The sequence below is a fragment of the Canis aureus genome, chromosome 1 (genome assembly GCF_053574225.1).
Source record: "Canis aureus isolate CA01 chromosome 1, VMU_Caureus_v.1.0, whole genome shotgun sequence".
In the NCBI taxonomy this organism is placed as follows: domain Eukaryota; kingdom Metazoa; phylum Chordata; class Mammalia; order Carnivora; family Canidae; genus Canis; species Canis aureus.
The window spans coordinates 66,386,828-66,409,748 of record NC_135611.1 but is presented as its reverse complement, the minus strand read 5'-3'; the positions used below and the strand labels follow the sequence as shown (position 1 = coordinate 66,409,748).

Sequence of the window (22,921 nt, the reverse complement as noted above, 5' to 3'; positions counted from 1 at the left end):
TGATCAGTGACCTCTGATGTTAGTATTGTAATTGTTTTGGGGCACCACATACCACACCCACACAAAACAGCAAACTTAATCGATTTATGTGTGTGCTCAGACTGCTCCATTGGCAAGTTGTTCCCCCATCTCTTTCTCTCTTCTTGGGCCTCCTTATACCCTGAGATACAATGGTATTGAAACTAAACCAATAAATAACCCTACGATGGTCTCTAAGCTTTCAGGTGAAAGGAAGAGTCACATGTCTCTCACTTTAAATCAAAAGCCAGGTATGATTAAGCTTAGTGAGAAAAGCATTTTGAAAGATGAGATACACCGAAAGCTGGGCTTAGTGTGCCCTTTAGCCAAATTGTGCATGCAAATAAAAAGTTCTTGAAGGAAATTAAAAGTACTACTCCACTGAACAAATGAATATCAAGAGAAGCAAAACAGACTTATTGCTGACATAGAGAAAGTTTTATTGCTCTGGATGGGAAAATCAAACCAGCCACCACATCTCCGTAAGCTACAGCCTAACCTAGAGCTAGGCCCTACCTTTACTTGATTCTGTGAAGGCTGAGAGAGGGGAAGAAGCTGCAGAAGAACATTTTGAAGCCACCAGAAGTTGCTTCCTGAGGTCGACAGAAAGTAGTCTCCATAACATAAAAGTGCAAGGTGAGCAGCAGGTGCTGATGCTAAGCTGCAGCAAGTTATCCAGATGACCTAGCTAACATCATTAATGAAGGTAACTACACTAAACAAGGGATTATCAACACAGACCAAACAGCCTTATATTGGAGGACGACGGCATAGAGCTTTCCTAGTTAGAGAAGAGAAGCGAAGCCTGAACATGGGACTGAATTGTTGCAAGCTCATGATCAAACTTGGATGGATGAGGAGTTGCTTCTCACGGATGAGCAAAGAAAAGGGGTGTTTCGAGATGGAATCTACTCTTGGTAAAGGTGTTTGAAGATCATTGACATGACAGTAAAGGATTTAGCATATGACGTAAACTTAATTGATAAAGCGGCAGCAGGGTTTGAGAGGATTGACTCCAATTCTGAAGGAATTCTATTTGTGGGTAAAATGCTACCAAACAGCATCGCAAGCTACAGAGAAATCATTTGTGAAAAGAAGAGTCAATCAATGTGGCAAACTTCATTTTTGTCTGATTTTAAGAAATTGCCACCGCCACCCCAACCTTCAGCAGCCACCACCCTGCTCAGTCAGCGGTCATCAACATCAAGGCAAGACCCTCCACCAGCAAAAAGATTACGACTCACTCATGATGATCATTAGCATTTTTTTTTTTTAGCAATAAAGTATTTTAAAATGAAGGTATGTACTTTTTTCAGACATACTATTGCACATTTAACAGTCGACAGTGTAAACATGACTTTTTATATGCCCTGAGAAACAAAAAAATTTGACTCATTTTATTGCAATATTTGCTTTAGTATGGAGACAAACCCACACAGTACCTCTGAGGTATCCCTGTATTTATATTCTAATGGTTCCCTTTCTCTTTCTGCTTGGAGGGATGCTATTTCTTCTTTAATTAAGAAAGTAGTCCCTGACCTATTTCTTCTGTGACTTTGCTCTTCTTTCTCCTTTCTATCCCAAGATCATGCAGTGCACATAATTAATCGGTATCTTCTTCATGCAATTAGCTAAAGCAGTTCTTTCATTCTTTGTGAATTTCCCCAAAACCCAATATCTAGAGGAAATTCCCTTCAGTTAACCAAATGTACAAATGAGTGAGGAGCACGTTTCGAGGTCCTCCTTCCTCTGACCCCTCCCTGTACTCTGACACACATAATATCACCCTTTTGCATCAAATACAGGCATATTTCCTTGTCCTGTTTCACTTCATCTACGATGGTGTTGCCCAGTATCAAAAAGAGTCAATATAAGTTGACAACAATTGAACATGCATCTTCTCCTTGTTTACTTCCATTTCAATATTCTGTTTTAATGCACATGTCAGACTAGTCTATATGTCAGCCTTTATACTCTCTTAATTTATATGGTATATATATCTAACATTTGAGATAGATTGTTCTGCTGAGATAGGTTCAAGTTAGAAAATATTGCAAAGGTACTAATTTCTTATTAAAACTGGTAATTGAAGGAGAGGTTAAAACTGATTCGAAGGTAAGGGAAAAATTCTAGAAGATGCAAACAAATAGTACATCAGACAAAAATTTAGGGGGCTATAAATTACATTTATATCCTCATATTCATTTACTATATTCTAAATGTGAGAAGAATGTTAGTAAAAAAAGTGTGTGTGTATAAGATTTTGCAACCATTTTTTTTCAGCATATATATTAAAATACATCTCACAACTTGAAGAATTCATTCTGTTCCTAAAAACTACTTCCTCTGATTCAGTTTCTTTGTGTACATTTTGGAAAGTCATTTCTGGATCTTATCATTTTTCCCTGGAGACCTTGCCTTTGGCAACTGCAACACAGCAGAAAAAAAATCCTGAACACATGCTCCATACCTTTTCCAAATATGAGTTATCTACCTCTGTCTATTGTGAGCCTCTTAGACAGGGATGATATACTTAAGTTTAAATTCAAGATTTTCAGGCTAGATTTTATTTTAAAAACCTAATCTTTTAGCTTACTCATCTAGAAATACTGAAACCATGAACCTAAAAGATCTTATTTCATGAGTCTATAAGCAGTCAGGAGCAACTTGGGTTAACAGCTATTTTAGTGGTAGAAGAAATCAAGCCTTTATCACTTCATAGTATTTATCTCCATATGTCTTCATACATATTTATAATATATATCTCAGAAACTAAATGAGAAGACTGCAGGTAACATTATTATTTTGATATGATGTTTGATATAGTGTCTTGTCCAGAGTTCATTATTACTGTTCTATTATTGGTTTCTTCGTGTTCACAAAGAATGTTTGGTTAAGTTATCATCAAGAGAAGTGAAGAAAACTATTAAGTTAGAGAAGCAAGAAATCAGGGGAGGAGTGGTTTCCTTCCTATGTTAAATTTCTGAGCCACTTGAGAAAAATTTTTGAGACGTATATAAAGATGAATAAAGATTAAATAAAAGTGCAACTAAATCGGGAATTTAATTATAAATGTGAACCACCTAAGTTTTTCTAGTTGTACGAAGTTCTCTTTGTGAATGTAAAATGTCACTGTTTCGAAGGTCGAAGAGGAGGAAAAAAGACCAAAAGAAACTTTTAGGCCAAGCTAATGTCACGGGTTATTATTTTAAACTTCTTGTGGCATTATTTATCTTATCTGTAGCCGGTTTAAAAAACTGACATTTTCATTGTTAACATTTAAGTCAGGTCCTAGAAAAATATATTAGAAGATCACATTCTCAAACGAAAAACTAGCATCATAATTTAATTTTTCTACTGGGCAAGGTTTTCTTCACTTATATTTTAAAAGTTAAATATACTGAATACTGGTTAGTAATGTAGAAACTTTGTGAAAGAATAATATGAGCAAGGACCACCTGTAAGTCATTAAATATCGAGAAAATTTAGCAAACATAAGTAAATGTACGGCTATGGGAGTCTACCAACAAGCCGAGTGATGAAATATTTGATTTCCAAATCCAACTTTTAAAATTTAAGATGTTTTAAATTAATTGGTAACAAATGCCAGAAAGACCTTTTTCACCAGCCAACTTTCATTCCTTAAACCTAATTTTAATCAAAACCTCCTACAAATTTACAAAAGCTTGAAGTTCCCTTTAAAATCATCCTTGTCTTCAAGAATTTTATCACATTAACTACTTGATTACTAATAGCAACAGCAGGCTGAATACATTCTGATAATGGCCAATTATTCTGGTAGAGGGAAAGACATTTTGCAAAGTAGCAGTGATCCAAGTTCTTTCTTAAATGAATAGTGTTCAAGTTTGCGCAACACTCACCTCTCTGTTCCCACTGAATTTTGTTCGTGTATCTATAATCTCCCTTTCATATATGATGTTGTGATTATCTATTTAGACATCTCAACCATCCACTGGAACCTCATTATACCTTAAGGATAAGGATGGTACCCTATTCAGTTGTGAATCCCCAAGATTTAGCACGGTGTGTGGCCACAGAGTAAAAATTCAATAAAAACCATGTTGAATGAATGAATAAAGCAAAGAGAGTTCAACTCCAGAGGTAGCCAAACTCCTTTCAAGCTGCAATTCATTGAGAAGATCATTTATTGGTTCAGTAAAACTACCAATAGGTTTATCCAGCTACATGCCATCTTTGTAGGTAGTGGAGTGGAGGACATTAGTGAGAAAGGTGGAAAAATTATATTTTAAAAGCCAACAACTGCAGATCTTCTAAATGGAAGCTAAATTACCCTAAAAACATCATATGACATGGCCTATTTCTTCTTGGCAATCATAAGACTTTAGAACAGGCTCTAACACAGAGTTATTTATTATCGATCTAATAGATTATACAATCTGATAAAGTTAATGTAACATAAAACATATCTGGGGATCAAATGTCATTAATGCTTATATTATAAAATATGCCCTGGTCATCTACTTCAAATGTAAAATCAGTATTAGAAACTTCTATTAGGGCCCCTGGCTGGCTCAGTCAGTTAAGCATGCAACTCTTGGTTTCTTTTTTTATTTATTTATTTATTTATTTATTTATGATAGTCACAGAGAGAGAGAGAGAGAGAGGCAGAGACACAGGCAGAAGGAGAAGCAGGCTCCACGCACCGGGAGCCCGATGTGGGATTCGATCCCGGGACTCCAGCATCACACCCTGGGCCAAAGGCAGGCGCCAAACTGCTGCGCCACCCAGGGGTCCCCAACTCTTGGTTTCAGCTCAGGTCATGATCTCACGGTCATGGGATCAAGCCTCACATCAGGCTCTGTACTCAGTACGGAGTCGGCTTCAGATTCTCTCCCCCTCCCGCTCCTGCTAACTCTCTCTCAAATAAATAAATAAATAAATAAATAAATAAATAAATAAATAAAATCTTTAAAAAAACACTGTAGAAACACATATACATTTAAATATTTTTAGAAATACTATGTCACCCTTAAAATAAGTTTACTACAAAAGCTTACAGTCTAATTGTACTACTTTGATTTGTAGGCAACGGAAAAGAGTAAGTTTACGGCTGGTGTCTCTTCACTATGGATTTGTAGCAAATGGCATTAGACCTTGTGTTTATGAGGCTTCTCAAAAGTTTTCTAGGTACTTGAAGGGATGATAGGAAAGATAATGACCCAAAAGAAAAATATAGGCCTAAATATCTATAATTCATCCTTTTTCATCAAGATCCAATTAACACACTTCTATAGTAGTTTATAGCTTTGATATTAGACTCCGTTGTTTAAAATTGCACATTTAATATTCTGTAATTTACAACCAACATAGGCTTTGGCTGGTATACATTTTGGGGTTTTAGACATGAGCGATACTAAATGTTTCCTAAGAAATAAGTGCAATTTGCATCAAATTATGAGGATTCAAATAAGCACATTTTTCTAGTATGATTGTACCTCGTTCTCCCTTCTGACACTTCTTTCTTTGCACTGTACACTTTCTTGTCTCACTGGTGGGGGGACACAGGTTACCCTTTGCTGATGGATGCTGTGTTATTTCTCGGACCCGTGTTTCAGTCCCTCTTTTGAAACCACATGTTTTCCCCTTCTTCATGCATGGACTCCACGGACTCCATTCACTGGCCTCACAGTGCACTGAAACAGAAGAGCAGAAACAGGCTCAGCTGGCTCACAGATATATTCACGATTGCTCAATAAACAAAAAGGTTTGCTTCTATCAATATTTGCTCTAATTCCGGGAAATCCTGTAGAACAAACTTGGACAAGATGACTTCAAAAAAACAATGAGAAAGAGAAATACAGGGACATAATGTTTTCCCATTTTTAGTGTTCATCATGTCAGGTAAACTTATCCTTGCATTCAGTCTACTTTTCACTCTAGATTTATAAACCCAGGCACTAATATAATTGTAATTGGCCAGTGCTTTATAATTTCTACAAGTATTGATTGATCCTGACCATAATTTGATCTAGAATTATGCTAGAGATCAGCTTTTCAAACTAGAGCGTGCAACAGCATCACCTGGAGGGCTTGTTGAAGCACAGACCACTGGACTCCACCCTCAGAGTTTCCAATTCAGTTGTCTGGGATGGGGCCTGAGAATTTGCATTTCCAACAATACACTTTGAGAATTTCTGTGCTCGAGAATGGTTAAGCAAAAGAGGCATCCTGGTCATAGGCCTGGATTCACGGCCTTTTCCACTTCATATGCAGGTGAGGACTTAAATTTTATCATTGATTAACAGAGATGGTTCAGGCAGGGAAGTATCTATTTTGAGTGGATTCCGATTCAATTTCAGCTGATAAATTGGTTCTAGCATTAACTAGAAGGAGTGATTTCTAAGATGAACAGATGTAATTTTTCTACAGCTTCTTTTGTAGCTCTTCCCCTTTTTCTGTATGTATTAATCTCCTTTTCAACCACAGCTTTCCAAAGTCTTGTAACAGATTTCTGCACTTCTAACAAAAATAAGTATCTGCAGGATGCTATCATTCTATTCATGTTCCTGCAAACTTCCTAGTTTACACTAACTGAAACAGTTTGCAGCAATAATTCTTTAGATGATATAAGATTCTTTCCACAAAACACGTTTCCATTAACTTTTCTCTTTGCCTTCTGATTTAAAAGATTCTTATTTTATTTTATTTTTTTAAAAGGTTTTATTTATTTATTCATGAGAGACACAGAGGGAGAGAGGCAGAGACATAACACAGGCAGAGGGAGAAGCAGGCTCCAGGCAGGGAGCCCGATGTGGGACTCGATCCCAGGTCTCCAGGATCAGGCCCTGGGCTGAAGGCAGTGCTAAACCGCTGAGCCCCCCGGGCTGCCCAAGGATTCTTATTTCAGAGCAGAATGCTATCTTTTATGTAAGCTCAAAAAATAGAATCTAAGTGTTTTAGAAACCTAAATCCTTTTGCCATACATCTTTTCACATGCTTTTTACAGTTACCAACAGGTACCTGAATGCAACAGAATTAAAAACAAATGGCTGAGTAAGTGAATTTAAGTTTCTGTGAACTTAAATGAACTTTATGGAGCCACTCTTTAACCAGTTTTCATGTTCAGTTATGACACAACATTTTTAGTTAAAGAATAGAGCAATGAAGTCACTTAATGATATCAAATCTTTTGCTAGTTAAGAACAAATCTCCCATTCTGATACTAATGATACAAAAGCAATGGATCTTTAGCACAAATAAATAAAACCACCTCCAAAAAAAGCAAATGGAAAAGTAAAAATCAAAGTTTGTGAGCTACCACTTTGTCTAGTATTTGGTTAATGCCAGAACCAAGAGTTCTAAATTAGAAAAAAAAATTACATGATGTGAAAATGACCAGAACTTTGGTGCTTTTTTCACACTTGCAAAGGTGGTCTAGGCAAATGCATATTTAGACTTAAGAAAAAAAGATTTTATTTTTTAATTTATTTTAAAAATTATTTATTTATTCATGAGAGACAGAGAGAGAGAGAGGCAGAGGCAGAGGGAGAAGCAGGCTCCATGCGGGGACCCTAATGTGGGATCACGCCCTGAGCTGAAGGCAGATGCTCAACCCCTGAGCCACCCAGGTGTCCCAGAAAAAAAGATTTTTAAAATTACAGCTATGAGTTCTTAGATGATAAATGGTTCTAAAAATGTGTGTGTGTGTGTTATTTTTTAAGAGTAGTCTCCACAACCAGTGTGGAGCCCAACGTGCGGCTTGGACTCACAACCCTGAGATCAAGATCTGGGCTAAGATCAAGAGTTGGATACTTAACTGACTGAGTCACCCAGGTGCTCCTAAAAATGAAATTCTAATGACAATCTTAGATAATTCCATTGAGGAAGAAGGAGGAAAAACATTTAAAACTGATGAGTTCAGATAGTAAAAACGCTCTAATAAGAGCAAACAGTTAAAAAGCCTTGAGGGGAAAGAATTTCTCCCAGAGAAATACTGTAGAATGAATCTAGTGTCTAAAAATATTTACGGAAAACTGGTATCTTTGGAAAACCTGAAAAGGTAACAAAATAGATGATTTAAGTTATATTCAGGCTGCTGCTGAATGATGCAGAACTGGGGCGTCATTTGGGCAAGAAGCAACTAAGAAGAAACAAAATTGCTCACTTTCTCTATTTCTTCTATTTTTTGCATGGAGGACAATATTAACACTGGAAATATTTAACTAGTCACTAATGAAGCAAGGATCTCAAAAAAGTAATTAGCTTCCTGTCCCCGGAAGTGGTCACTCTGTGGTCGGTTATCAGTCTGGAATACTATAAAGGGGGTCCTTGAATTGGGAGAGAAGCTGAACTGAATGTTCCACCAGTAATGGCCTCACAACACCATTACTCGTTAGCTCTCATTCTTGTTGATCAACTGCGCGGGTCCACTGAGAGCGTAGTGAGGGCATGTTCCTTGCTACTCCCTATTTAAAGTTTTATTTATTTATTTTTTTCCTATTTAAAGTTTTAAAGTTGGATGCCTCCCTCTGTGGATACTTGAGTAAGACCCACTCCCCAAGAGGAGATGACATGATGATGGTGCGGGAAGGAAGCAAATATCTAGAGCATGAAGTAGAAGAACTATATTCTTCTATAAAATTGGGTTTAATGGGATGCCTGGGTGGCTCAATGGTTGAGCGTCTGCCTTTAGCTCAGGGCCTGATCCCAGATTCCCAGGATCGAGGCCCACATCGGGCTCCCTGCATGGAGCCTGCTTCTCTTCCCTCTGCCTGTGTCTCTGCTTCTCTCTGTGTGTCTCTCATGAATAAATAAATTTTAAAAAAATCTTTAAACAATATTGGGTTCAATGGGCATTCATGCCAACTTTAACAGCAAACCATGAGGAGTGGATGGATATGTTGCAACGTTAAGGCTTTCACCCTCGCTCTCTATCAGGGTGGTATTTTCTCTGTTTATGACTTTTCCTCTTAATAATAATCTGAGTAAGAAATGAGTCTCACAATGCAGATTTCAGCTATAGGAGGGACACATTCTTCAGTATCTTCTGTGAGCACCAGAGAGCCAGAGTCAAGGCACTAATTATAGCACTGACAGTAAGTCACACTGTGTCCTTGGAATCATTATTTCAAGCCCTCGGTCCTAGTTTCATATCTGTTAAGGGACAAGGCTTTAATGTCCCTTTGCGATAAGCAAGCAGGTCACCATTTCTCACGACAATTCTGGGGCAAGTACCAGTCATAGCCCACTGCTTGTTGGATAGACAGCACACGATGCGAGGCATCCCTCAGGCCAAGCTACAGGGGCCAGCCCTGGACCAAAGTTGCAGGTTTGCACTATTGCTGTGTCCTAGGTCGTTGATACCTAACTGTTCAAAGAGCCACATTCGCTAAAATGGCTTTTAGGTTGCTAACCCCTACTCTAAAACATATGCATTACTTTCTCCCCCCCCCCCATTTTTTTTAACATACGTATTTCTTAAATTTAATTGTATTAAGAAATAGTTTTTGTTGGGACGCCTGGGGGCTCAGCGGTTGAGCATCTGCCTTCAGCTCAGGATGTGATCCCAGGAGTCCCACGTCGGGGTCCCTGTGAGGAGTTTGCTTCTCCCTCTGCCTGGGTCTCTGCCTCTCTGTGTCTCTCATGGATAAATCAATAAAATCTTAAAAAAAAAAATAGAAATAGTTTTTGTCTAAATAGTAGCATAACTTACCAGTAAGCTTTACTAGTTAATCTAACAGTGCCAGGTACTAAAGGGTCTCCATGAGAGAAAAGCATTAATACACTTAGGGTAAACAGCTTTTCAAGGACTGAATGCTACACTTTCAACAACTAAGGAAGTCTAAACAAGCACCCCTTTTCCTTGGTAGAGAAATACCACAAACTTTCTGCAACTCAGCCTGGATTTTTGTCCTTTAACACTCCACAGAACTGTTTCCTATTTCTTCCACAGTTTGGAACTTATTACCTTTAATCATCAGCCCTCAGGACTTATAAAGAGATGAACGTGAAGTGCTTTCTCATGTATGTTTTACCCTATTTCTAAGTTGTTTCTCTGTGTCTTTATTGACTAGAGGGAAAAAAAAGACTAAACCAAAATGAGCCATGAACTGTTTCATGCTTGCTGTTTTCCAGATGCTTCTGAAATTATCTTAAAATATCATCTATTTGATTTATTCTCCTACAGACTTTGTTTAGAAATAAGTACTTCCCGTGGACCTGAAACAGTTAAACCACCACTTTATTACTCTAGCACTTTTGATTCTAATGGACCTATCTGGGGGGACCCCAGGGGAGTCCTGGAGACTATCTTGTACTGAATCAGGAGGACATTTGTGTGCATATGCCAGTATCAGTGCAGCATCAAAGGTTCTTGTAACTCTTGCCTAGGGGATTTCGAGATTTAGTATGCTGTTTTCCCATTTGGTTCAGCATCTGCTCCCCAACTGTTCATCAAACTTGTAGCTGTAGTAGCTGCGCAACATTTAAAAGATGGAAAATAGAGCCTGACAGTGATCCGTTATTTAGACAAACAACTGGTCTCAGGGACCTCCCCTCCAGGAAATACAGCCTGCATTTAATCAGACTCTGTGACTGTGTCCTTCTGTCAGTTTGAGTGAGTCCAAAAATCCTCTCCTTGTTTCTCAATACCTGTGCAAGCAGGACGTTTCAGCAAAGGAGCGCAGGAGGAAAAAAAAAGTCAGATTTTTAACTATATCAGTTCCCGTTCTGTAGATCTGTGGCTCATCTACTGAGTGTCAAAGGGTTATATTCAGAGAATGTTTTCTCCCCTTGGAAAAACAACATTGCTCACTGCTGGACATTAGACCTAGGTGCTTTGTGAAACTCCTGTTCTAAAGTGGACATTTCGTTCAAGACCAAATATGTATTTGTGTATATGTATAGTCCCGTAGATATGTTTATAACACATAATACATATGCACATATCTGTAATGAGTCACTGCAAATAGAACTTCATTGTCTCATAAGGCTACAAACTAAATCTGCCAGGATCAGAAGAGCTGAAGCAGTTACCAAGAGTCTATAAGAAATAATGGAGCAAAAATGAGTGGGAAATATCAGAAAGGGAGACAGAACATGAGAGATTCCTAACTCTGGGAAACGAACTAGGGGTGGTGGAAGGGGACGAGGGCGGGGAGTGGGGGTGACTGGGAGATGGGCACTGAGGGGAGCACTTGATGGGATGAGCACTGGGTGTTATTCTATATGTTGGCAAATTGAACACCAATAAAAAATAAATTTATAAAAAAATTAAAAAAAATAATAAAAAAAGAAATAATGGAGCTCCTATAGGGTATTAAATTATACTGTGACACATGCTGTGTCAGGCTGTGGAAACTCCGCTAAGATGGTATCTTTGTAAGGACGGATGAAGACAGCCCCTTGGAAATAGTCCCTCACATCCTTGTGAAATGGGACTTTGAGCAGCACTTCCACGGAGACTGACATTATCGTCCGAGGTGTTTCTCCTCCCCGGTAAATTTTAGAGTTCCTTCTCACCAATACTGACGCACTCCATGGTATGGTTGTTGGCTTCCAACCCTTCTGGGCAATTGTCAAGGCACTTTCCAAGGTGTAAGTAAAATCCACTTTTACACTTTGTGCAGAAATTTTTGTTGAAACAGGTATCACAGTCAGCTTTGCATTCTGAAAGAGAAAAAAAAGAAAAGAAACACTCTTTCATTATCTTCACTTACCTGTTGCTGGTCCCAGGTCTGGATGCTTACAACGCAGGCACATGGGACTTCTGTGTCAAACACACTTAGGATTCAAAATTATTGTGCCAAGCTGGATTATGGATTCGTCCATGGTCATTTAAGTGATATACATCAGTCATTGACTTCAAAATTATCGTACTGATAGACCTATGAAAAGTTTCTTGGCCAATACATTTTCTGCCAAGAAAGTTTATAAGACCAAGTATCTATTTATATTAAATGACAGTAAAAAGTGTTTTATCGGAGCTTTAATGAAATATACCAGCTACTGCTTTTGGGTCGTTTTGGAAGTCTGTTCATTTGTCCAACAAATATTTGATTGCCCACTATATGCGTAGCACTATTCTAGACATTGATTGACAACAGTGCATAAAATCCCTTTTATGGACTTCACAAAGCTTACATTTTAGGAGGGGAGACACAATAAATAATAACAACAGTGACTCTTATATGATGATTACTGTAAGTCAGGTACTTATTTTATATATTGTCACTTAAACTTTTATATATTAAGTCACTTTTGATTATTTTATGATATTAAGTCACTTAAACCTCACAATAACTCAGTGAGTTAGCTCCTGCTCATTATAATTCCCATTTTAAAGAAACCGAGTCTCAGAAGGATTATGTAAGTAGCCTGGGACCAGAGAGTACAGTGGTTTTGGAAACCAGGCAGTCTCGTTCCAGACTGATAAGTGCTCTGGAAAGAGTAACGGTAACAACCAAAGCTGGGAGAGAGATATGGCAAATGATAGATACTGGGGAAAAGGTTGATTATGGTGAGTAAGCTGGTCACGAAATGCCTCTCTGGGAATGTGACCTATGAGCAGAATCTTAGATAAAAGAAGAGAGTCAGCCACGCACAGATGTGGGCAAAGAGCTTTCTGAATGGCCAGAACAGTCAGTGTAGAACAGTAACTGCAAAAGCCTCGAGGTGGGAGGATCTCACAAGAAGGCCAGGAGGTCAGTGCAAAGGGGCTGAGGTGCAGCCGCAGGAGAGGAGTCTGCGAGGGAGGTGGGGCCCCGGCCCATGACAGATAAATGGTATTTCCAAATTTACGTAGTGACAGGGTACTGGGTCTCCAGTGGGGAGAGTAGACTTTCTGAGTCCAAAGGAGAGGGGCTATGTTAGTGTTTTCACACTTATTTCCAACAGATAGGTAAATGTTTCTTTTGCTGTACTAGAATCCTTCTTGAAGCAAAAATAGCTGAATTTATTCTTTAAGTCATTAAATACTTGGATCAGCTGTGATAGTAATGGGAAGTTCGGTGGCATTAACGCTTACAGTACCTTTCTATAGGTTCCATGAGTAATAACCAGGTTCTCAGTTTCCCCTTTTACAGGGAAAAACAGCAACAACACAAAAGTTGAGTGTTTTTTGTGAGAGGTGAAAATTTTCCCACTCTAAGGGCTAAGTCCAAGTATGGTTTAGCCTAATCATCAGGTAAATATCATTATTTACTTAACACTGAAAATCACAAATATGCTAGAGGCCAGGTCAAATCTGGAAAGCCCCCAAGGATGAGATAAAAACATAATTCTGTGTAGCACTTACTTGTACACTTATTTATATCTGGATATCGAGTTCCATAATATCCACTTGGACATGAAGAGAGACACACTCCAATCTGCTTCATGCCAATTCTTTCCAGAACAAAAAATAGTCTGGGCTTACATGACAAACATCCATTGTAATCTGAACACGTGGCACAGCCTCCTTGGCAGCCTTGACTGACGTTAGGATGCACTGAAGGGACAAATGTCAGAAAGGCAAAAACAAGCGTTAAATCATAAATACAGAGGTTCGAGGACATTCTCCAGGCAGGAGATATACTTTGTGTCGTTAGCTTTCAATTGGTGGTAATGGGTGAATGAGTTGGGATTTCCCCCTCTCTTTTCTATGATCTGGTATTTCCCTTTAATACAAACACATATTGTTTCTAATCTAAACGTTCTTAAAAATTTGAGACTTTGGAAACTAAGAATATACTGCCTCAAACCATTTATAGATTACACGCATGCACGTGCACACACATATGCGTAGAGAAAATATTCTCATCACACCAGCACCGTGGAAGATTAGAGACAGGGTAACTTGTACTTATTCACTGAAATCAATGCATATTAGTTTGCTTGTCATTTAGGTGGTGGATGCTAAGCATGCATCTAATTTTTTCAAGCAAGGGTGACAACATAGAGGAAGGGTTGACTTGAGTAAGGGCACTTCCTTCTAGGAGACATTTTTTCAACTACAATCTATTAGAGAACACAAATTTACTCTTGGATCTAATGCAAATTGATTCTGAAACTATCCAGCTCCTTAGAACCTCCCCTCCCATCCTTTCTTAAAATATTTCCTCTTTCATGAGTTTTATTTTTGTCAGTCCAAATTGATTCAATGATGGAAATGTGATATTTGTCTTACCAGCGTTTCCACATGATAGCATATAGTCATTTATGATTATAATATTTATAATGTTCAATGTTTTACCTTTGGGGAGAGTTTCTTACAGTTCTTTTGTCCTCATCTTCCATCTGTTCAAGTAAAATATTTATCTGGTGAGGACATGGCACTAAAGATCCTTGCTACATATATTCCTAAGAATTCTAAGGTTTCCAAGGGTCACCAGTGTGTGTGGTGAGACTGTTCATTAACAAGTCTGAACAAATATAAACGAACACGTGGAAGATTCAAGTTTACTTAAGATCTTGACAACTTATGACTATTAACTGGTCATCAACACCTGCATATGAGCTGAGGGAAAACCATGGACTCAAGTACATCTCTCAGGTAGCTGGTGTTTGGGATATTTCTTCTCCCCATGTGTTCTGTGTCCAAATACAATATAAGTAGCTTTATTGTCCTTCTAGGAATCCAGAAGGGAAAACCTGTGACCTTTATGAGAAACAAATGTTGATGTACAGGGGTGCGAAGGCATCCCGGTGTATTTCTGACTTCTTTTGTTGATGGTGGTGGGGTTAGGCTCTGATGGGCCTTGCCATTATCAGGTCTGACTTCAGAGCACTGTTTGGGTCTTGCTAAGTTCTTTACCACAAAAACAAATCCCACCAGGCTTAGTTAAAGGGGGGTACCCATAAGCCCAATCAGCCTTACCGCAGGGGTGCAAGGGTTAGCTACAGAGAGGTCATTTGGTTGACCAGCATCCTCTGTCTAGAGGAAACCATCCCTGAATCAGCCACAGGAACCACAAGCAGCTCATTCTCATTCCAAGACGTTTTGTAAATAAACTGAGGAAATGTGTGGGGGAAGGGAGGTCTGCTTTTCCTGTACATGCTCCTCTGTGGGGTGGGGCGGACATATAAAGTGGCACAGGAGGTTTAGACATTATAGGACCTGGGAGACTTGTAAGTGAAAAACTTTCCCAAGTAACAGGGTCATTTTTCATGCCAGTAATTCAACATTAGAGACTTACGGAAAATATGTACATATTTTAAGTAGGGAAAGACCCTAAAAAGGAAAAGGATGAAGAGAGCTTCCTGTGTCCAGCATCTAGTTGGGTCCATTTTAAGAAGTGTGAGATATAGGTAAAAACCTGTGAAACCTTCTCATATAGACCTCATTTTGAAAGAAAATCACTTCGGGCCCAGGGCTGTAAGTCACTCTGAGTTTGAATAAAGATGAGTTAGACTGGACAACAACCTACCTCTATCTCTGAAATGTAGCTGCTCAAAGGAAACACAATTGTAATTTCAAGGACCTTGAAGCTTTTGTCAATTATATCTTTAAATCAGTTATGAAAATAAACAGGATTTGCATGGGTAGAGCCTCAAAAACTGATATATATTAAAATAAATTTCATTTAAAAAATGGGTTTTGAATGATTAGAAGCATCTCCAGGAAAGAGCCCCGTAAAAAGTCCCATGATTGGTAATAGTTCCTACCAAATTTATGAGATGTCCCAAAGTACCTTGCTAGATTCTTTCTCAAAAACTTGCACTGATGAAATCTAGCACAGTCAGCTTATGCCATTGTGCTACATTCTTCTTGCTTGCTTTTTTTTTTTTTTCGTATTTTTCCTTTTTAGACACAAGTTTTTGGCAAAGTCGATTTTTGAAAAAGTAAAGAAGACATAAATGTCCTAATTGAGAAAGAAAATGCCTGTTTGTTTTTAATCAAACAAAATTTTGAATGTGGGCAGGCACAAATGATGGCAAACTTTATTTTTTCAGGAAGGTTTCAGTGTTATGCTGTGAGAAGTAGGGAAAATTGCGACTATGAAGCTCAGATTCTATGATTCTAAATTTTCTTTTACAGTTGAGTAGTGATTGTTTCTTGAATGCTGTATAAGGGTCACTCAAATTATACAGTCAGTATTACACAACTAGATACAAATTTCCCAAACTTCATCTTAAGGCAAATTTTTACTTTTATATGAAAACCACAGAAAACTTTGGTCTGGATTGACTGTAACAACTCTTTCAGCCTTAGAGTCTTATGATTCTAAAGAAAGAAAATTGAATTCTACTTTTTCATGCTTCTTCTTTTCCATTCCAAAAATAGCTTCATTTTGCATTTCTAAATCACCTTCCCCCCCCCCCCCCAAACAATGCTTTTGGAGTATTATTTCATATGAGCAATGGAGGTGTTAGTGGTGCTGAGGTTTCATAGAATATCTAAGGTTTAAACTTAATCTTTGAAAACGAGTTGAACAAAACTAAAAGGAAACTTATGGAATGGGAGAAGATATTTGCAAGACATATCAGATAAAGAGCTTGTATACAAGATCTATAAAGAACTTATCAAACTCAACACCCAAAAAACAAAAAATCCAGTCAAGAAATGGGCAGAAGACATGAACGGACATTTCTCCAAAGAAGACCCACAAGTGGCCAACAGACACATGAAAAAATGATCCACATCACTCGGCATCAGGGAAATACAAATCAAAACCACAATGAGATCCCACTTCACACCAGTCAGAATGGTTAAAATTAACAAGTCAGGAAATGTTAGATGTTGGCGAGGATGCGGAGAAAGGGGAGCCCTCTTGACACTGCTGATGGGAATGCAGCCACTCTGGAATAAATACTGGGTATTTACTCCAAAGATACAAATGTATTGATCTGAAGGAGCACCTGCACCCCGATGTTCATAGCAGCAATGTCCACAATAGCCAAACTGTGGAGAGAGCCCAGATGTTCATCGACAGATGGACGGATAAAGATGTGAGATACATACATACATATATATGTGAATATTACTCAGCCACCAGAAAGGATGAATACTTACCATTTACATTGATGTGGATGGAACTGGAGGGTATTATGCTGGGCGAAATAAGTCAAGCAGAGAAAGACAACTATCATATGGTTTCACACATATGTGGAATATAAGAAACAGCACAGAGAGTCATAGGGGAAGGGAGGGAAAACTGAATGGGAAGTCATCAGAGAGGGAGGAAAACCACGAGAGACTCTTAACTATAGGAAACAAACTGAGGATCGCTGGAGGGGAGATGCGTAGGGGGATGGGGTACCTGGGTGATGGGCACTAAGTAAGGCATGTGATGTGACGAGCACTGGGTGTTATGTGCAACTGATGAATTACTGAACTCTACATCTGAAACTAATGATGTACTGTATGTTAGCTAATTGAAGTTAAATTAAAAAAAAGAAAACTAGTTGAAGTAATCACTATGTAAGTAGCCATGGTGGGGCTAGAGGAGGGAACACCCCAATTATCCACAACAAGGAGACTGGCATGAGTTCAGTGCAACTGATACATAAATAGTGGTTAATGGAGATATGATGAACATAAACTGAGTGGAAGCACAGGATAGATCTAGATTATGGAACCCTTTGTGGGGTGTGCCAAGGAAATTATTCTGTAGATATAGGAGATTTTAATCTAGTGAGTGATGTGATCACATTTGTATTAGAAAGGTAATTTCTCCGGTAGTATGTAAGACACAGAAACTAGAAGACTAATCTAGTGATCAAGGTAAAGACTGATGATACCTTAAAATGTAACAAAGGCAGTGGTGAGAATGGTAGGAGTATTCCAAGGATATTAAGAGGTGGAATCAATCAAATATGGTAAGTAACAAAATGTGGACTGAACAAAAAAGAGGATGTGAATGAGATACCGCCTCACACCAGTGAGAAGGGCTAAATTAACAGGACAGGGAACAACAAATGTTGGTGAGGATGTGGAGAAGGGGAACCCTCTTGCACTGTTGGTGGGAATGTGAACTGGGGCAGCTGCTCTGGAAAACAGTGTGGAGGGTCCTCAAGAAGTTAAAAATAGAGCTACCCTACCACCCAGCAATTGGATTACTGGGTATTTATCCCAAAGATACTGATGTAGTGAAATGACTGGACACCTGCACCCCAATGTTCATAGCAGCAACATCCACAATAGCCAAACTGTGGAAGGAGCCTCCACAGTTTGGCTATGGATAGGAATGGATAAGGAAGATGTGGTCTATATATACAATGGAATATTCCTCAGCCATCAGAAAGCATGAATACCCACCATTTGCTTCAACGTGGATGGAACTAGAGGGTATTACACTGAGTGAAGTAAGTCAATTGGAGGACAATCATATGGTCTCACTCATTGGGGGAAATATAAGAAATAATGAAAGGAACTATAAGGAAAAGGAGGGGAGCTGAGTGGGAAAAATCAGAGAGGGAGACAAACCATGAGAGACTCCTAACTCTGGGAGACAAACAAAGGGTTGTGGAAGGTGGGGTGGGCGGGGGGATAGAGTGACTAGGTGACGGGCATTAAGGAGGGCATGTGATAAGATGAGCCCTAGGTGTTATACTATATGTTGGCAAATTGAATTTAAAGAAAATAAAATAAATGTAAAAAAAAAGGGATGTGAGAAAGTGTGTTTTAAGTTTCAGTCAGTGAATAAAAAACGATGAGGGACTGCTAGAGGAGTAAAAGCCTTCAGTTGGAGTGCTAGGGCAAGTCCATTGAATAAAATAGTCTAAATATACAAACGTGGCTTGGGATCATTTGATTTTGCAGATTTTATGAAATATCCAGAACGTCATGCTTAATAGATGGACCTTAATATTGTAATGGTTGCCAGAGACATAAATGAGAGTCTGGCTGTAGTGCCTTAATTAGAGAAGACATCTTGAAGGGAGGAGGGGCTGAAGAACACCAGAAGAAAGAAATGCAGTCCAAAATAAGGGACATTTGGTAAGAGAAAAAGACATATTTTCCGTGATTTTTAACCATACTTTGTATTTCTACATCACTTTTGCTCTCAAAGCATGCATCTCACAGAAAGCCAAATGGACTATGGTAACTATTGTTAGTAAGGACAGAAACCTTCACAGTTACTTATTTTGGAACCTCAAACTAGGACTCAAAGAAATGCTGCTGAAACTATAAGGTAAATAGCAAATTCATGCCAAAGGTTAAAACCTAGATCTTTGATATCTAGTAACAGTCTCTTTATATAGAAGTAAGTTTTAGATGTGTAACAAGGGTAAATAGGAGTGGGAAAATGGACAGAATTCATAGGAACGTTAAATTGGGACTTTCCTTTTACAAATCTGTCAAACACATGGTAAAATTAGTGTTATCTTTCCCTAAAATTGGGAAATAGGAAAGTGCCTTTTCTTAACTGGTAGGCAAAGGTGAAGTATGACGAGAGCGTATGTCCATGCACAACCGAAACCAACTTGTGGGAACTGTCGATATTCCCTGAGTAAGTGACTTCAATTTCTGTAGCTGTTGAGCCTTCCTTCTACTTCTCTATTTGCTAATCTTGGGATGCATAGCTGATGCAACCGTATATAAAGGCTATTGTCATGAGAGTTAATCCAACATTTTTTAAAAGATCTACTTCTTTATTTTAGAGAGAGCGAGTGAGCTTTGGGGGGAAGGGTAGAGAGAGAATCTCAGGCAGATCCCCTGCTTAGTGCAGAGCTGGGGGGTCGGCGCTCAACATGGGGCTCCACCCGGGGCTCAATCCCAGAACCCTGAGATTATGACCTGAGCTGAAATCAAGGGTTGGATGTTTAACCAATGGAGCCACCCTGACGCCTCTCCATTATTCTTGCTGAAACATCCAGAATATAGAGTCTTAAACGGTGGAGCACTTGGTAAATACACAATCTTTGGCTAGTTATGTTCAATGTTTACGATATAGCAAACCAACTGCAGTAGTAAAATCTAAACCCTATTACTGTAACAATTTAAGTGTAAGCTTCAAGGATTTGCCTTAGTTTAATCCCCTTCTAAAACCCAGCTGCAAATATACTCACATCTACTGTAAATTGCTGTGTGGAAGAAATCTAATATTGCACGCTGCCAACTGCCTCTGATGGTCATTTATTTGTGGGTAGAGAATTTTCAGAAGTACAAAATTCAGTAGACTTTAGGTTTATCCAAGGTTTGACTGAAGTCAAACTTACAGCATTCACAGTAAGTGCTAGCTATATGAAAGCAATGAAGTGATTTTATAATTCAGAGAACAAAAGGTAAATAAATTAACAAGTTTGATAAAAGTTATTTTTAATAATAATCATTTAAACACCGGATTCTTCCTAATGCATTCTTGTCTTCACAATATTCCACTGCCTGCTTTTCTCCCTGTAGTGACCTTAGGAGACAGGGTAGGAATAAGAGGCCAGTAGAATTCTATAACCAAAGCTATTTTTACATCTGTCCTTTCTTCCATGTCCTCTCCTTTTATGATGATGTTCACATTGACTGGAAGCTTCTCGAATAGGAGTTTGGTTGGTCTTCACAACATCTTTATAATTTTCTTGCTGATTCCCACCTTCTACAACAGGGCAGCTACTTATTAAATGGGTTTCGAGGAAGAGTTTTTGATTATTGAACAGTAGATATGAAAGATAAGCCATTTATTTGTGTTTTTTAAAAATAATAAAGATGCCAGGGAGGTAAATACTTAATAGAAAATATATATAATAAACTGGTTTTAAGTGGGTAGTGCCTATAAATATCTGATAAAGGAATAAAGTTTCAAATCATTTACACTGTGAAGATCTTAATTATGAAATAAAATCATTTGAAATAGTACAAGTTTTTCTAGGTGCCATTTACTTCAGTTATCCATTCACCTAAAGGAAATGTAGATTTATTTCTTGCCCAAGTAAGGACAGCACATTTCTATCACACCTTGGGTCTGTTGTTATGGATTCACTTTTAAGTTGAATATAGTTATGGTCTTGGAAAGAGATGCTTCATGGGTCCTCTGGAATGTTTAGCATTGTTCACTTTAAAAATCTAATGTTAAAAATTTGAATCACTTGGCAGTGTTTCTCAAATTCTATTGAATCAACCCCAGAAATATTGAGAGTCCATGTTTCTTACTTATTCATTAGTTAAAGCAGCCAAGGAGGAGGAGACAATGGCTAGATCTCCACAATCGCTTGTTAGGGATAAACAGCAAAATATCAAAAGCTGTTTGAATGAATAAGACTATTAATTGGTGTACAATACTCCTTTCCATTCTCAAATGATGATATCTGGACGAGCAGGGTTCTATTGTTGTCCTCCACTGGTATTTCTTTTTTTTTTTTTCTTTATTTTTTCCCACTGGTATTTCTGACCAATAATTTGTCTGACCAGTGACATGTTTATATACACAAACATATACAGATTTTTGGAATGCAGTATAGCCTCTGATGGTGCATACATACGAGTATATGTTGTGCATGTGTCTACGTATATGTATATATATGTAATTAGCCACGTGATGCACATACTCCATGTGGTCTTTTACCAAAATTAACGGCACAGACATGGACTGGCCCGAAGCAGTTAGGATAATACAGCCTGCCACATCTCTGCCCCAGTGAATCAACCTTGAATACTCTGAACGTTTGTGCCCCAACCAACGGGTTCACCAAATTCCTAAAGTCTCAGAAAGGAATGTATTCACCAGCTGCTGAATACAGCCCCGTTAGGGCTCCACCATTATTATGTGGGGAAACATACTGTTTTTAATGGAAACTATTTCTTTGAGAACTTGGAAAATCTTTCTTTTTCTCTTACTGAATAATAATTTCCTGAAGGGACTCTAATATTTATATTCTATAAATACTTTAAAATAAAACCACAGCAATAAAACAGGCCTAACATTAAATAGCAATTAGCTAGACTTTCCACTAAAATCAAGCCAGCTCAAAATATTATGAAAATGGCTAGCAAATGATGGCAGATATAGAATTCCTGAAATCCAAGCAATGATGAATATTTCGTAGCTGGATGCCAACGTGGTGGCCAATGGCCGTGCTCTGTCTCTCCGCAGGCTGCAGAAGGAGGACTAGAAATGAAAGGCAGATGAGAGGGGGCTGAATCGGACACACGTCGTGAAGACTATGGTTAAGGTTCTCAACGCAGATTTCTGCTATCTCACTAGGTACCTAACACCCCACATGATGTAGGAAATGTAGGGAGTGGACAAGACATCTAGCTCCTGATCCGATGATGTGCATCGGTTAGTAAGCAAGTAAACAATTAAATGCTTATATTCTGGGGGAGGGGGATTGGTGTGAGTGAATAAGCAGGTAGACAAGGCAGGGAACAACTGTGGGGAGCTACTTCAAATGCAGTGGTTGGGGAAAACATCTTTTAGAATGTCAGCCTTTAGCTGAGAGCTGGAGAGTGGTTAGGAGGCAACCAAGAAAACCAAACCGAAGGGAGGAAGAGACTCCAAGGTGGAGATTTTAGGGCTACGGGAAAGACCAGGCATAAGGAGAAGCCACGGGGAATCAATGGGGCTGCAGCGCCCCGGGGAGTAAGAGGCAACTTTGGAGAAAGAGGGTAGAGCCAGAGCCTACAGAACCTTCTGGAATGCGGTAAACAGCTGGGATTATATACCAAGTGTATTTAAAGTCTGCATTGCTGAGCGTGTATCAGAATGAAAGGAAAGAACATCCTTTGCCTGACATCATTATCCATGTCAATTTTTGTTAACTTTATGAATCGTGAAGCAGAACTAGCATCCTGTATGCCTTGAAAAGATGTTGTCTTATCAATTTTTATATTATAGGAGAATGTTCTAAGTAGCCACAAGATAGAGGTTTACATTCAGATTCTAATCTGCAAAAAGACTGCGCATCAATCTACGTGGGTTTTTTTTGTTGTTGTTGTTTTTGGTTTTTGCTCTTAGAAACATTTAATTTTTCCTTTGTTTTCTTCTATCTTTTGTGATCAGTTATTTTA

At 38.5% G+C, this 22,921-nt stretch overlaps 1 protein-coding gene across 3 annotated transcripts in view; it reads right to left on the bottom strand.

The window, feature by feature from the left end:
* The window catches only part of RSPO3 (R-spondin 3), an 83,642-nt gene that overhangs the window by 38,211 nt on the left and 22,510 nt on the right, over positions 1–22,921 (bottom strand). For all 3 annotated transcript variants that reach the window (XM_077902584.1, XM_077902585.1, XM_077902586.1), the window contains exons 2-4: positions 13,295–13,486; positions 11,521–11,667; positions 5,496–5,693 (exon numbers count right to left, since the gene is read on the bottom strand). In XM_077902584.1, the coding sequence (XP_077758710.1) occupies positions 5,496–5,693; positions 11,521–11,667; positions 13,295–13,486 (537 nt within the window). The remainder of the gene's footprint in view (positions 1–5,495; positions 5,694–11,520; positions 11,668–13,294; positions 13,487–22,921) is intronic.